This window comes from Nicotiana sylvestris, chromosome 7 (genome assembly GCF_000393655.2).
Source record: "Nicotiana sylvestris chromosome 7, ASM39365v2, whole genome shotgun sequence".
NCBI classification, from domain to species: Eukaryota; Viridiplantae; Streptophyta; class Magnoliopsida; order Solanales; family Solanaceae; genus Nicotiana; species Nicotiana sylvestris.
In genome coordinates this window covers 18,755,522-18,770,247 of record NC_091063.1, presented here as the reverse complement: position 1 = coordinate 18,770,247, position 14,726 = coordinate 18,755,522, and the positions used below count along the sequence as shown (strand labels likewise).

Here is a 14,726-nt window from a genome sequence, read left to right as displayed (position 1 = left end):
TAGTGTTAGGATTAATCAAAAGATAAGATGATCAGGTCAATTCTTGATAATAATGTAAGGCTGAATTAAAATATTGCAAAGGCATGATGATAAGAACGTCACTATAACAAATTTCACATCTTAATGTCAATTATTGATAATGATATCTTAAAATATGATTAAGATTGGATCGTACGTAGATCATTTGAATTTATGATCACTAACGTATATGGAAAGCAGAAAGCGACAAATTTGTCCCATTTAAATTTAGAGATTTGGATTTTATTTCTGAGTTAATGATTAAAGAAATAAAGAGGGAGAAAAAAATGGTGTGTATTATTTGGATTAAACAGATATATAAAGATCAAAGTGAACCAAATTAATTGTGATTTTATTTGGTTTACGGTTTGAATTTGCTTTGTATTTTTTAAAATTTTAGTTATTCAGTTTGATTAAAATCTGAAATAATCAAATGAATATTAAACAAATTTCGGGGTATCGACCCTTTTATCTCTAGGTTTAACTGACTAATTATTTAACTATAAAGTGCCCGTTCACTTAGGTGGCATTTGGTCTAAAAAAACGTTGAATTCATTTCAGTTGGAATAATTCTTTTTCTTTTTTTTTTGAGAAAAGGATAATTTCATTAATAGAGGTTACGGTGGCATTACATCACTATTAGTAATAGTAGGAATAATACTTAGGTTTCCGAACATTGCTAGTGTATTACATATGGAGCTTGATACTAGTCTAGTAGTAGATACTTCATTTTTGTCTTCTTGGATCATCCTCTTAATTGGGTCTGGAGGGGAGTTCAAAATAGTTGCAGTAGAGGTTGATTGTTGTTGTTTGGAACCCAATTTACTCAAAATGTGTGCCACCTTGTTGCCTTCGCGGAAGCTATGCCGGACCACTGGATTCCCCAATCTCTTCAACAAGTACCTGCATTCAAAGATAGTGTTAGTATAGGCAGAAAAGCTATTAAGTTCAAGTAGTTGGATTATATCCGTCGAATCAGTGTCAATCTCTAGTGGTGCTAGCCCTTTGTCGTGTGCCATTTTTAGCCCTGCATGAAGTGCTAGTAATTTTGCATGGGTAGAGTTATAGGCTTTGATATTGTTAGCAAACCTACGATCATGTCCCCTTGACTATTTCTTATAATGCCCGCAATGCCTCCAGTCTTATGGTTACCCAAGGAAACATCTATGTTTAATTTGTAAGTGTGGGGTGGCGGTGGGTACCATTTAATGTGTATAGGAATTTTGTGCGTGGTGCATTTGTATTTAGAGGCTAGTAGTTTAAATTCAATGGTTCGTGTGTTAACCATTTGGTAGTTTAATGTTTTGGAGAGGTTGTGGAAGCAATTATTGTTTCTATTTAACTAGAGGTGCCAAATTGCAAATGGAAATACATCTTCCCAAGTTATGCAGTTGTGTGTAACGATTATTTGGAGGTCTTTGATAGATAACAACCAGTATTTGTTGTTTGGGATGACGTTAATGTCGATGCCCGTATTGTCCCAAAATATGAGTGCCACTGTGCACTCAAGGAAAATATGGGTTATGGTTTCTTCTGCCACATTACAAATCGTGCAAATATTGTCGTTTGAAACTCCAATTTGATGGAGGTAAGATTTAGTAGGTAATCTATTTTTAAAGCATTGCCAGAGGAAAAATTTAATTTTGTTAAGGGTATGGAGCTTCCAAATCCAATCATAGTCAGTGCTCGTTTGGATGTGATGGTGAAGTAATTTGTATACTGAATGGGTTGAGAAGGTGCTATTTGTGTTGAGCGCCCAAATGGGTGTGTCTATGGCTAAGGGGTTTGTTGAGAGGGAGATGGAGGAGATATCATTTGTAATATTGCTGGGTAGTTCAAAAGAGATTTGAGACCAGTTCCACTGATCATTTCTCCAAACCTGATCAAGGGTTAAGTTGCTATCATTCTTATTAAGAGGACCATGAATGGAAGAGCGGATGTTTGTGTTGTTAGGGGTCTAGCAGCCAAAGTAGAAGTTTATGGATTTGCCATTGCCAACATCCCAAGTGATTCCTTTGGCAATAGTTTTCCATCCTCTCAAAACATTTTGCTAAATGAAGGAGGTGTTCTTAGCCTTAGGTTTAGGGCTATATTTTTGAATTAGAGTGTTTGCCCACATTGTTGACAGATTGGTGAATAATCTCCATGCTAGTCCTGCTAGTATGACCTAGTTTTTGTGGGATGCCTTAGGTAACCCTAGGCCCCCCATTTTTTTAGGAAGGGTTACAGCATCCCATGAGATGTAGTGGATCCTTTTTTTTATTTTAAGTTGTGCCCTAAATAAAATCACGCTGGATTTTATCAATTTGACGCAGGATCTTCTTTGGGAGATATATATACTGCATATTATGATTAGGAATGGCGTTGAGGGCAGCCTTTGCTAGGGTTGTGTCCCGCAAGAGTTAAGAAATTTGTTTTCCAATTTGCAAGTTTGTTCCGCATATTGTCAATTACAAACTGGAAGTCGGAAGGTTTAAGTTTGTTATTGGTTATGGGGAAGCCTAAATACTTGCCAAATTGACTTGTTGGATTAATGTTAAATAAGTCGATTGTAGAATCTTTGATGGCAATTGAGCAGTTACTTGAAAAAAGGATTTTGTATTTGGTATTATTTATTTTATGACCAGCTAGGGAACAAAAGGTTGCTAAGGAGTTATGAATGGTATTTATGGATTTTTCATTGGCATGTGCCATGAATAGCCATCTGCATAAAATAGGTGTGACAGATGGGGTCCTTTTGTCCCAATTATAATGGGATCCCATAGAGTTATGTCAACTTGGTGGTTGATGTCAGACAACAATTCCATGGTTAATATGAATAAATAGGGAGATAGAGGGTCCCCTTGTCTGATAACTCTTGTGGGTTCAAAGAAATTTGTTTATACACTATTTACCAAGACTGCTATCTTGCTTGTGGAGATGCAGTTCATGATAAGGGTGGTGATCTTTGATGGGAAATTAAAGAAGGTTAAGGCCTTGTAGACAAAGATCATTCTAACCTAACAAACGGTTTTTCGAGGTCAATTTTGATTATTAGTTGCCCATTCACCCCTTTCCTTTTTTTAATATGGTTTACAACTTCTTGTATAATAATAGCATTATCACATGCCCGCCTCCTCTTTAAAAAGCTAGCTTGGCATGGGCTGATAAGTTCAGATAGAAAAGACTTGATGCGGTTAACAATTATTTTGGTAATTATTTTGTAAGTGGTGTTGTAGAGTCCTATTGGCCGAAAATTATTGAGGTTATTTGCGTGCTTGAATTTGGGGACGAGGCATAATAAGGTGTGATTCATTTCCTCAGGGATTCTGGACCTGGCAAATATTTTTTTGCATAGCCGTATAATAGATGGACCCACAATATTCCAATGTCGTTGGTAGAAAATAGGGTGCATACCATCAGGATCGGGGCCCTTGTATGACTTAAAAGAATATACAGTAGAAATAATTTCTTGGGTGTCTAATGGCCTATCCAGTGGGGAGAGGTCAATGTTGCCAAATTTGTGTAAGCACTTTTAATAGTATTCCACTCTGATAGAGTATTGTTGGTTGTGAATATATTTGGGAAATAATGGTGGGTGTGCTCGATGATTTCTGAGGATCCGTTATCCAATTCCCAGCGTTATCTTTAAAGAAAGAAATACTGTTACGCCTATGCCTATTACAGATAGAAATGTAAAAAAAATTGTATTGCCATCGCCCTCGTTTAGCCAATTAAGACGAGATCTAATCTTCCAATGATCCTCCTCCAGGCGTAGAGTATTGTTATAATCAGTGATTAGAGTGTGTTCCAAATTTCTAAGGAATGTGCTAGTAGCATAACTTAGTGAGTTTTGGATCCCCCTAATTCTGGCTAGTATCCTTTTCTTATTGGCGAAAATATTTCCAAAATTTTGGGCACTCCATTCTCTAATGTTAGTCTTGAAACATCTTTGGGCATCACTGAAATTCCTATTATCCCAACTTTGCTAAACCATTTTACTAAACTCTGGGTGGATTAGCCAATATTTTTCGAGTCTAAAGGGTTTGATAGAATTTGTCGAGGTAGGATTAGTTAGCCTGATTAATAGCGGATTATGGTCGGAGTAGGTTTTTGGGAGGTGAGTTACCATTACTAAGGGGTACAGCTCTAGCCAAGCTTCATTAACAAGGCATCGATCAAGTCTTTCTAATATAAGACCATGCCTCCTATTTCTATGGTTAGACCATGTGTAACGACAACCTTTGAATTCTAGGTCAATTAAGTTACAGTAGTTAATACACAACCAAAATCTGGAGGTCCTATTTCTACTAATGTTCCTGCCTCCCCATTTCTTATCTTGAGTCAGGACATCATTAAAGTCGCCACCTATGAGCCAAGGGCCTTTGTAATTATCAAACATAGACCTAAGGTTTTCCCACAGAGTTAACCTATTAGTTACATAATTACTAGCATATATTGCACTAACAAGCCAAGAGTTGTGATTTGGTAATACCTGGACTAGGGCATGCAGTTCTTGATCAGTCTTCCTAACACGATCCACTGCTACCATGGTGTCTATCCACATAATAACCATTCCACTAGCTCTGCCAACCTCTGGGATCTCAATTAGATCTGAGAAATTGAAATCTACCCTAAGAAGTGCATGGTTTTCCATTTTTGTTTCCAATAGAGCAACTATTCATGGATTGTGATTGTTAATCAGCTCCCTAAAGTTACGTCTGAAGTCTGCATTATTAACGCCTCTAACGTTCCATATGATTATACTAGTAGGTGTATTCATGATTGGGGAATGGCTATGGAGAGCAGTTGCATTGGGATTAATTCCCATCATGAATGGACTATCCCTCAGAGTGGGATTCACTAGGACAACATACTTTGTTGTTGCTGTGTTGATCGATAGTGTTATCTCGATTGAGCATCTTTGGAGTGCTATTGGGCATCGGAGTATGTATTTCTTGTCCTCCCTCTCCGGCAATAGCATAAGGGCTATATCTCTTATTGTTGAGATTTCTGTGAAGGAGCTTCTTCCCGGAGGGTGAGGAATCACCACCTCTTCTGCCTCTTGCACTTCTTGTTCTTAATTTGCTCCTTGTTCCATCGGAGGGCCCATATGAGGATGATGTTGGGCTTGTTGGGGTATCCAAGGGAAAAATCGGGGATTCATCTCTGTTATCTCTGGTGATGGGAAGAATGGTAGCTTGAACATTTGATTCATGTTCAGTAGGGGGTTGAAGTGTTGTGGAAGGTTCTAGTGGTTGTGCATGGTGTGGTAGAGAGCAGGAGCTACTACTGGAGCTAGAGGATCGAGAATGTTTGCCATCTACATATGGTTCATATAATTTTTCATAGCCATTCTCATCCCCTCTGCCACCACCTGGGCTAGGAAGTTTGGGTTTTGAATGATCACCATGACTTCCCGCCCTTCTATTATCATTAAGAAGAAGAGAGCTTGACCCTGGAGCCCCTGCTCAATCCATGAAGTAGGTTGGTGGTCCGGGTGTTGTGGCTGAGTTGCATATACTAGGTTTGGGATTTGCATGGGGTTGTTTGGGTTGTTGAGGTTCATCGTGGGAGGTTGGAAGGAGTTTTTGGGCACCTTGTGTGTTAGCAGGGCCAGTCGAATTCTTTTGTTTAAGGGTAGCAGTAAGTTTGACATTTTCATGTGGAGTGTTATCTTTTAAGATATTAGAGAAATGCTGAAAAGGTAGATAAAATGATTGTGTATCTTTTGTGGAAGATTGAACTTGTGTGTGATTAGGTCAATTAGGCGTGTGAGAGTATATAGGATCCGTTTGGTTAGAAGTGTCCATAGGTGTGTCCATTTGGACAGTCTCTGATGACAAGTGTATGCCTGTGTGTTGGGTTATAACTGACTTGTCTTTTGGGATTGATTTTTGATTGCATGCAGGTTGTGATTTTTGGCTATGTTTGAACTGCCAGTAGCTTTTTGATTTGGCAGCAACTTGTCATGCAAGTGTTCAGCATTCTCATTGGTGCTGGCCACGTTTGGCACACGTGTCGTTTGTACTATGGCTGTGTTCATTGTTTGTATCGAAGAGGTTTTATGTGTGGGAGAGGAAATGCTATGCAGTTGTAGAGAAATGTTTGTGGGAATGTCCATCTCTTCACATTCCTCTGATTCCTGAAGAGCATCAAATTTATTATGGTAGATTTGTGATTGATTATTATTAATGATGTCCATCTTTCTTCTTAACCCATTGTTAGTAGGAGTCGTGGTTGTTAGATTTTTAGTTGTGTATGTTAGATTGGGACCAAGGCATTATGTATGATCAGTATCTTTAGATCTGTAAATAAGTTGTTGAGTATGGAGATACTTACCTGTGGCCGCTTCAAATATTTTTACGTTAATACCTATGTATCCACTTTGAGTGCTTTTGTGATGTGTTAATGGTTGTTCCTGACTGTTCTTCGTTGCTCTTGGCTGTGCTGTCCTTATCTTTTGGAAACCCACCGTTTGCCAATGGTTGATGGGGTTGGTGATGGTGGTCACCACTTGATGCTCTGCATCAGAAGGTATGAGTGAAGATTTGGTGTAGGAGCAGTGTTGGGTGGTGTGACCTAATCTCCCACATACTTTGCAGAGGATGTGTTCTCCTTCATATATGATATGCTGCTTGTATTTGCCTATGAGGATGCAAGATTGGACTGGTTCATCAAAGGGCATCTCAACACATAGATGTGCGTATCGTCCTCAAAGTGCTGCACTTGTACATGCATCAATCTTTAGTAGCTTTCCGATGGTGTTGCCTATTTTCTTTAATATAATCGCATCATAAAACTCGGTGGGCAGCTGGGGAAGGCATATCCAAATGGCTGACCTTTACTGAGTTGTGTTGCTTGCAATGAAGTTTGGTTCCCATTTCTTTATGGAGAGGAAAAATCCATTGATAAACCAAGGGCCATTTTGTAGGGCGTTAATCATGTTTTCCTCTTTGTTAAATTTGACAATGAAATAGTCTGAGCCAAGATCTATGAGAGGAAATCTCTCCGATGGTTTTCATATTTTTTGTATTTTCTTTTTTAGATATTGGTATTGTATACGTTTACCTGGTAGTTTAATAATCAGAGAGTATTTCCATGGTTGATACATTCAACTTTTATCTTTCAGCTGATAGATGAATTGTCCTTTAGTTCCATTGAGGTTGTGTCCATGGACTCCTCTTCTTTGTTTTGCTCTTCCTTTGCCGGGTCGTTTTCCACCAGATCAATATGCATCATAAATTTTGATGATAATAGTTTTTCTTTGAAGGATGATTGATGATTTATAGTTGTAGTAGTAGTATTTATTGTAGTGATATCTCGAGGTTTAGGAGGGATATGTTGAAGTTCCTTGTCAGCTTCTTGTTTCTCCATGTCAGTTAAGGTTTTTTAACTTTGAGATCTCCATGTCAGTTGGAATAATTCGCTTGCACGTTAATTAACAAAAACTGAAAACTAAAAAACTGAACAAAAACTATTACAAAATCAAGCTGAATAACTAATTATGTACACCCTCTAGATAAAAGTTGTATGAAAATATTGATTACTTGTTTCTATAGCACCATTACTTTCGATTGCTCATCACACAAATACATATAATGAAATTTTACATACCCTCACAAATACGATCTTATATAGGCAATACATTGTCAAATAGTAATTTTATACTACTAAATGACAAATTATTCAATATAAGTTGTTGCACACGTAGTACCAATATGTAGAGTTTTTAATTATTAGGTTTCAGGATTTGAAATAGATAGGATCCCTCCACCCTTAATTAGAATGGGTTCGAACCCTAGGAATCAAAAAAATGCTAATAGGTAGTGCTTTCCCCTTTAATTAATGGAACTTACACGATGCGATTCCACATTAATTGAAACCTCAATGCGGATATCGGACATTTGGTTAGACACGCAAACAAATGTCCTCCTATACTGGTGATGCACATGAAACCTATCATTAAGATTGTATTGGGGAAAATTGTATTTAAATATAAAGGTGACGTGTCGAGACACGTAGACTGGTCAAATAGTCAAAGAATTACAACTAGCCAAGAGGCACGAGTAGCAACAGATACGAGCAAATGGCAGAGGAAGAGGCACGGGCAGTTATTCGAATAACTCAGCGCCCGTACCTATCTAAGTCATTTATATCCGAGAATCAAAAGGAATGAATCTGACAATAGAAAAGAGTGCAGGTACGACATTTAATAGGCATTAAATGTGGAATAAGATAGAGAATTTGTATTGAATGTAATGATTATGTAACGTAGCATTCAATATCTTTAATTACTCATAATAGCCTCATTATGATTTGGGCAAAACGTATATCTCCAAGATATCTATAAAAGGGAGATATCTGATCAATTGTAAGGACAAAAAAAACTATTGGAAAACTTTGGTTTACTTGTTTTTCTCTTGATTACTCTCTTGCTACCTAAATTACTTTCTTTTATACATTCTTCTGATTATCAGTAACCCGTGTTCTTCTAAATTCTAGCTTTGACTAAAATTTTATTTTTTGGTTAAACAAATTAGTTCCGTTACCGGGAAACTGATAATCTATTTTCTTTTCACTTAACTTTCCTTGTTGCATCAATTATGTCTAACAACAATGACAACACTCAAGAAAACCAAGAGAACCAACAAAATCAGGGAGATCCACAGAATATTAACACTCAAGTTCCTACTCCACGAGACTCTCCATGGTAATCTCGCGAGGGTACTCCTGATGGGTCTCAAATAAACGAGTATGCTCAATTTGAAAATGTTGTAGCTATTGATAAAGCTTTGCAGAAATTAATTGCTGCTCAGGTCAACAAAACTGTTGAGGCACTTGTTAACTGGTTACCTGTTGCAACACCCATACCTACTCCAAATAATAACACTTTGGAAAACTCTCGTTCCGGGCTTGTTAACTCAGGCAGCGGTGGAACTCCCAGTGAATCACAGGAGAGAGAACCAGGTAATGTAATTAATTCTGATTTACAAAATTTAATACTAACCTTGCAGAAACAGCTCAAGGAGCAAAGTGAGCGCATAGAGCAGATACCCGGGGTGCGGCCTATAATCAAAGGGGTAGATATAGATAGATATTCGTAACAACCTTGGAAGCCAAGTGCTTCTCCACTCCCAATTCCAAAAATGTTCAAAATACCTGATATTCCAAAATATGATGGAACAACAGACCCACGAGATCACGTGACTGCATTCACAACGGGCGTAAAAGGCAACGATTTGACTAAGTAAGAGATTGAATCGGAATTAGTCAAACAATTTGGTGAAACGTTCACCAAAGGAGCGCTAACATGGTATTCTCTTTTACCCGAAAATTCTATAAATTCTTTTGCTGAGCTTGCAGATTCTTTCATCAAAGCACACTCGGGAGCTCAAAAAGTAGAGAAAAGAATGGAGGATATTTTCAAAATCAAGCAAGGGGACTCAGAACTGCTTAGAGAATTCGTGGACAGATTTCAACGTGAAAGAATGACATTGCCACGTGTACCTGACAACTGGACAGCTATAGCTTTCACAAGTAATTTGAATGAAAAAAGGTCGGAAGCTACGAGGAGACTCAAGGAAAGCCTTCGAGAATTCCCAGCTACAACGTGGAATGATATTTATAACAGGTATAGCACGAAGTTGAGGATTGAGGAAGATACTATTCCACGAGTTCAAAAAGAAGAAAAGGTAAGTTCGAGACGTGCGGAGACTGAAAAAAGATCCGGTAAAAATAGGTACGAGCCTTACATGGGACCTACGGGAAAGGACTCACGGTCAAAGCAAGATAGTCAGAGGTACGATCACAGATCAAGAAACAGAGAATCAGGTTCTTCATCAAGATTCAGGAACGAGCGAAACAACTATGAGTCACAAGATGATGATAGAAATTTAAAAGCGAAATTCGGTGGTTACAACTTCAACGTCAGCACCTCCGAGCTCGTAGCTGTTTTGAGAAGCATGGGAGATAAGGTTCGATGGCCAAAAGAAATGAGATCGAATCCAAACAGGCGCAACCTTGATCATTGGTGCGAGTTTCATAATGACCACGGACATAAAACAGCAGATTGCAGATTTTTACAAAGTGAAGTTGATCATTTATTAAAACAAGGATATCTTACTGAGTTGTTCAGTGAGAAAGGCAAGCAAGCTTACATGAAGAACAGGCAGGAGCCTCTGAAACCACCTTCTCCCAAAAGAACTGTCAACGTTTTAAGTGGGGGTGAAGACGTCAATGATATATCATATACTGTAGCTAACAAAATTTCCAAAGTAACAATTACCCAAGGGAAACAGGTGCGGCATGTTTTAAAGGAAGACAACATTACATTCAATGACGCAGATGCAGATGGCGTATTAACCCCTCATAACGATGCACTGGTAATATCTTTAATTGCACGTGATACTAATGTGAAATGAGTTTTGATTGATCCATGTAATTCCGTGAACATTATTTTGCTAAGAGTATTACATTAGATGCAAGCTGAAGATAAAATGATACCAAATGCGCATACTCTATCTGGATTTGATAATTCTAGTGTCCTCACGAAAGGAGAGTTAACACTCACCACATTCGCTGAAGGAGTCATCAAAGATACAAAGTTCCAGGTGGTAGATATGGAGATGGCTTACAACATGATTCTTGGGAGACCATGGATCCACGAAATGGATGTTGCTCCTTCAACCTTGCATCAAGTTATTAAATTTCCATCGCCATGGGGAATCTGTCAAATTCGTGGAGATCAACATATATCCAGGGATATCAACTCTGTTGCAGATACAATCACGAGAAATGAAGGTAAATAGCAGTCACAGAAGGCAGTTGAGGACACCACAACACAAACCTCAACTGAACAAGGGCAAACAGATGTAGATTCAAGGCCTGATACCATTCAAGAACCAGAAGAGAATGAAAATATCAAAACAACAATAGAGGAGTTAGAGCCTATCGTGTTATTTGCTCAATGGCCTGATAAAAAAGTCTATGTTGGAGCCAATCTAAGCCAAGGTATGAGAGGTAAGTTAATTGAATTTTTGAAAACTAATGTGGACTGCTTTACTTGGTCCCACTCTGATATGACAGGAATACCACCAGAGGTGATGACTCATAAACTAAATGAAGATCCATCATACCCTCCTGTCAAGCAAAAGAAAAGAAAGCAAGGAACTTTAAAGAATCAGGTGATTCAAGAAAAAGTCCAAAAATTGCTAAAAATTGGTTCCATTCGTGAGGTAAAGTATCCTAACTGGTTAGATAACACTGTTGTAGTTCCAAAGAAGAACGGTAAGTGGCAGGTTTGTGTAGATTACACAGATCTTAATAAAGCCTGCCCTAAAGATTCTTTTCCACTACCACACATAGATCAATTGATTGATGCGACTGCGGGTCACGAACTATTAAGTTTTTTAGATGCATATTCAGATTATAATCAGATTAAAATGGATTCGGGAGATGAAGAAAAAACTTCATTCATAACAGACAGGGGAATTTACTGTTATAAAGTAATGCCCTTTGGTCTAAAGAATGCAGGTGCAACGTATCAGAGGTTAGTTACGAAAATATTTCAAGAGCATTTAGGAAAGACTATGGAGGTATATATAGATAATATGCTTGTTAAAACTCAGTATTCAAAAGATCACATATCACACTTATCTGACACATTTTCAATTTTGCACAAATTTAATATAAAGTTAAATCCCAAAAATGTGCATTTGGCGTTGCATCAGGTAAGTTTTTGGGTTTTCTCGTTTCTAACCGTGGTATTGAAGTGAATCCTGTACAGATTAAGGCCATTGAAGAAATCCCTGATATACTTTCAAACAAGAAAGAAGTTCAAAGATTAACAGGGAGAATTGCAGCCTTGGGAAGATTCATTTCTAAATTATCAGAGAAGTGCTTTAAATTCTTCTTAGCCCTTAAGAAGCAGGATCATTTTGAATGGAATGAAGAATGTCAACAGGCACTCAGGAATTTGAAAACGTACTTATCAAATCTACCTTGGCCGGCAAAACCAAAGGCTGGGGAAAGACTACTCATTTACCTTGCTATTTCGGAAGTTGCGGTAAGTGCTGTTTTGGTCCGAGAGGAACAAGGTAAACAATCCCCTATCTATTATGTTAGTAAATCTTTGTTAGATGCAGAGACACAGTATCCTCAGTTAGAAAAACTTGCACTTGCATTAAACATGACATCTAGAAAGTTAAGACCTTACTTTCAGTGTCATCCTATCGCTGTAGTAACTGCCTACCCTTTACGTAATATATTACACAAACATGAGTTATCAGGTAGGTTAGCTAAGTGGGCAATAGAGTTAAGTGAATGCGAAATCACATACCAACCTAGAACTGCTATAAAATCACAAGTGTTAGCTGATTTCGTGGTTGATTTTAGCCAGGGGATGCAATTAGAAGCAGAAAAAGAATTACAGGTATTCAATGGAGCTAACCCAAGAACTTGGACTTTATTCACTGATGGCTCATCTAATGTGAAAGGTGCAGGTTTAGGGATTGTCTTGGTACCACCTACGGGTGAAACCATTCGACAAGCTATTAAATGTCACTCCATAACTAATAATGAAGCGGAGTATGAGGTTGTGATTGCTGGTCTAGAATTGGCACGAGAGCTTGGCATAAATCAGATTATAATCAAGAGTGATTCGCAACTCGTGGTTAATCAAATGTTGGGGACTTATACAGCTAGGGAAGCAAGGATGCAACAATACTTAGAAAAGGTACGAGAATTGATAAAGCAATTTCAAACCTAGAAAGTTATAAAAATACCAAGGGATGAAAATGTTGAAGCGGACGCCCTAGCTAATCTCACATCTGTAGTTGATGTGGCAAGCGATGCAAACACCTCAATTATACATTTATTTCATTCAGTTCTCGATCCTGATAAGAATGAGGTAAATTTTAATAATTTAACTTGGGATTGGAGGAACGAGATTGTTGCTTTTTTGCAGTATGGTACCGTCCCTGATGATAAGAAAAAAGCTCATGTGCTTCGAAAGAAGGCTGCTCGGTACTGCTTAAAGCAAGGCAATTTATATCGTAAAATGTTCGGTGGTCCCTTAGCAAGATGCCTCGGACCTTCGCAAACGGAGTATGTAATGAAAGAAATACACGAGGGACATTGCAGGAATTACGCATGAGGAAGGTCTTGGTAAGAACCTTAATTAGGGCAGGTTATTACTGGCCTAAAATGGAAGAAGAAGCAGAAAGTTTCATGGCCAAATGTGATAAATGTCAAAGGTACAGTAACAATATGCATAGACCTGCGGAGTTATTACATCCGGTCATCGCGCCATGGCCATTTATGAAATGAGAATGGATATCGTGGGTTCACTACCACAAGCAAAAGGACAGGTAAAGTTTCTGCTCGTACTCACTGATTATTTTACTAAATGGGTGGAGGCAGGAGCATTTAAACAAGTGCAAGAAAAGGAAGTCAAATATTTTATTTGGCGGAATATCATATGCCGGTTCGGTGTACCAAAGGAGATCGTGTGTGATAATGGCCCTCAATTTATTGGAGCTCAAATCACGGAATTCTTTCAAAGTTGGCAAATTAAAAGGATTACGTCTACGCCTTATCATCTGGTGGGTAATGGACAAGCAGAATCAACAAACAAGGTTATTATCAATAATTTAAAGAAACGATTAGAGGAATCAAAAGGTAACTAGCCTGAAGTGTTACCTGGAGTTTTATGGGTATATCACACAACTACAAAAACAAGTACAGGAGAAACACCGTTTTCATTGGTTTATGGAGCTAAGGCTTTAATTCCAGTTGAGATAGGGGAACCAAGTACACGGTTCACACAAGCGACACAAGAATCTAATGACGAGGAGATGTGGGTCAATCTAGATTTACTCGAGGGGAGGAGAGAAGCTGCATTAATAGGAATGGCAGCATAAAAGCAAGTCATAGAACGATATTACAACCGAAAAGCACGCCTCAGATTCTTCAAAGTGGGGGACTTCGTGTTTAAAAAAGGTTTTTTAATCTACAAAGGCAGCTAACGCGGGTAAATTTAGTCCAACATGGGAAGGACACTGCAGAGTTCGTGATATTGCAGGAAAGAGAGCATATGAACTGGAGACAATGGATGGCAAGATACTACCTTCACATTGGAATGCTATTCATTTGAAGAGATACTATTTCTAAGGAATACCCACGGTCAAGTATCACCATTTTAAATTTAATTCTTGAATTGTTAAAATTTTACTAATGATTTTAGATGATAGGCAAAAAGCTAACCTGTACTAAATGATGAGTCACGACCTGTAAGGCACACGGAATAACCTAAAATTCTTGGCCTAGGGTTACAATTATTCTGATAGAAATCCAAACGGGTTAAGCAGTCTTCATCTATAATCGCACCTCCGAGTCCCGTATGTTTTTCCTTTTCAGGAAAAGGACCAAATTAGAGAAACTATCAAGTGCTCGAGGCTTTATACTTCAACACTCAAACACTTAGGGGACTACATAATATACACAGACATGTGTATAAACAAGGCAAAGAAAATTGAGGAAAAATCAAGCCTAAAAGAGTCAAGTGCAGAGTAAAAGTCACAAAATCACGAGATAGAGCCACGAGCTAAGGCCAAAGAAAAACCTCACTATAGTTAGGGTAAAGGCTATGTACTAAAATGGGTTATAAGGAAAAACCCCGTGTCTATTATTCTTCTTTTGTAAAAATCTGTTACAAGAAAAACAGTTAC

At 38.1% G+C, this 14,726-nt stretch overlaps 1 protein-coding gene across 1 annotated transcript; it reads right to left on the bottom strand.

The window, feature by feature from the left end:
- Window positions 1-879: 879 nt before the first annotated feature.
- Window positions 880-4,654, bottom strand: LOC138872802 (uncharacterized). The gene is made up of 2 exons (XM_070151220.1): window positions 4,127-4,654; window positions 880-921 (listed from the first exon to the last, which is right to left on the bottom strand). The coding sequence occupies exons 1-2, from the start codon at window positions 4,652-4,654 to the stop codon at window positions 880-882; spliced, it is 570 nt and encodes a 189-aa protein (XP_070007321.1).
- Between the last annotated feature and the right edge of the window lie 10,072 nt (window positions 4,655-14,726).

What these genes read in the sequence shown, in the direction of transcription:
- LOC138872802 (XM_070151220.1), bottom strand. Translation starts at nt 4,654, where the DNA reads ATGGAAAACCATGCACTTCTTAGGGTAGATTTCAATTTCTCAGATCTA. An exon ending in AGCTGTACCCCTTAGTAATG is followed by an intron (nt 922 to 4,126) that starts GTAACTCACCTC and finishes CTTTGAATGCAG; the next exon opens with GTACTTGTTGAAGAGATTGG.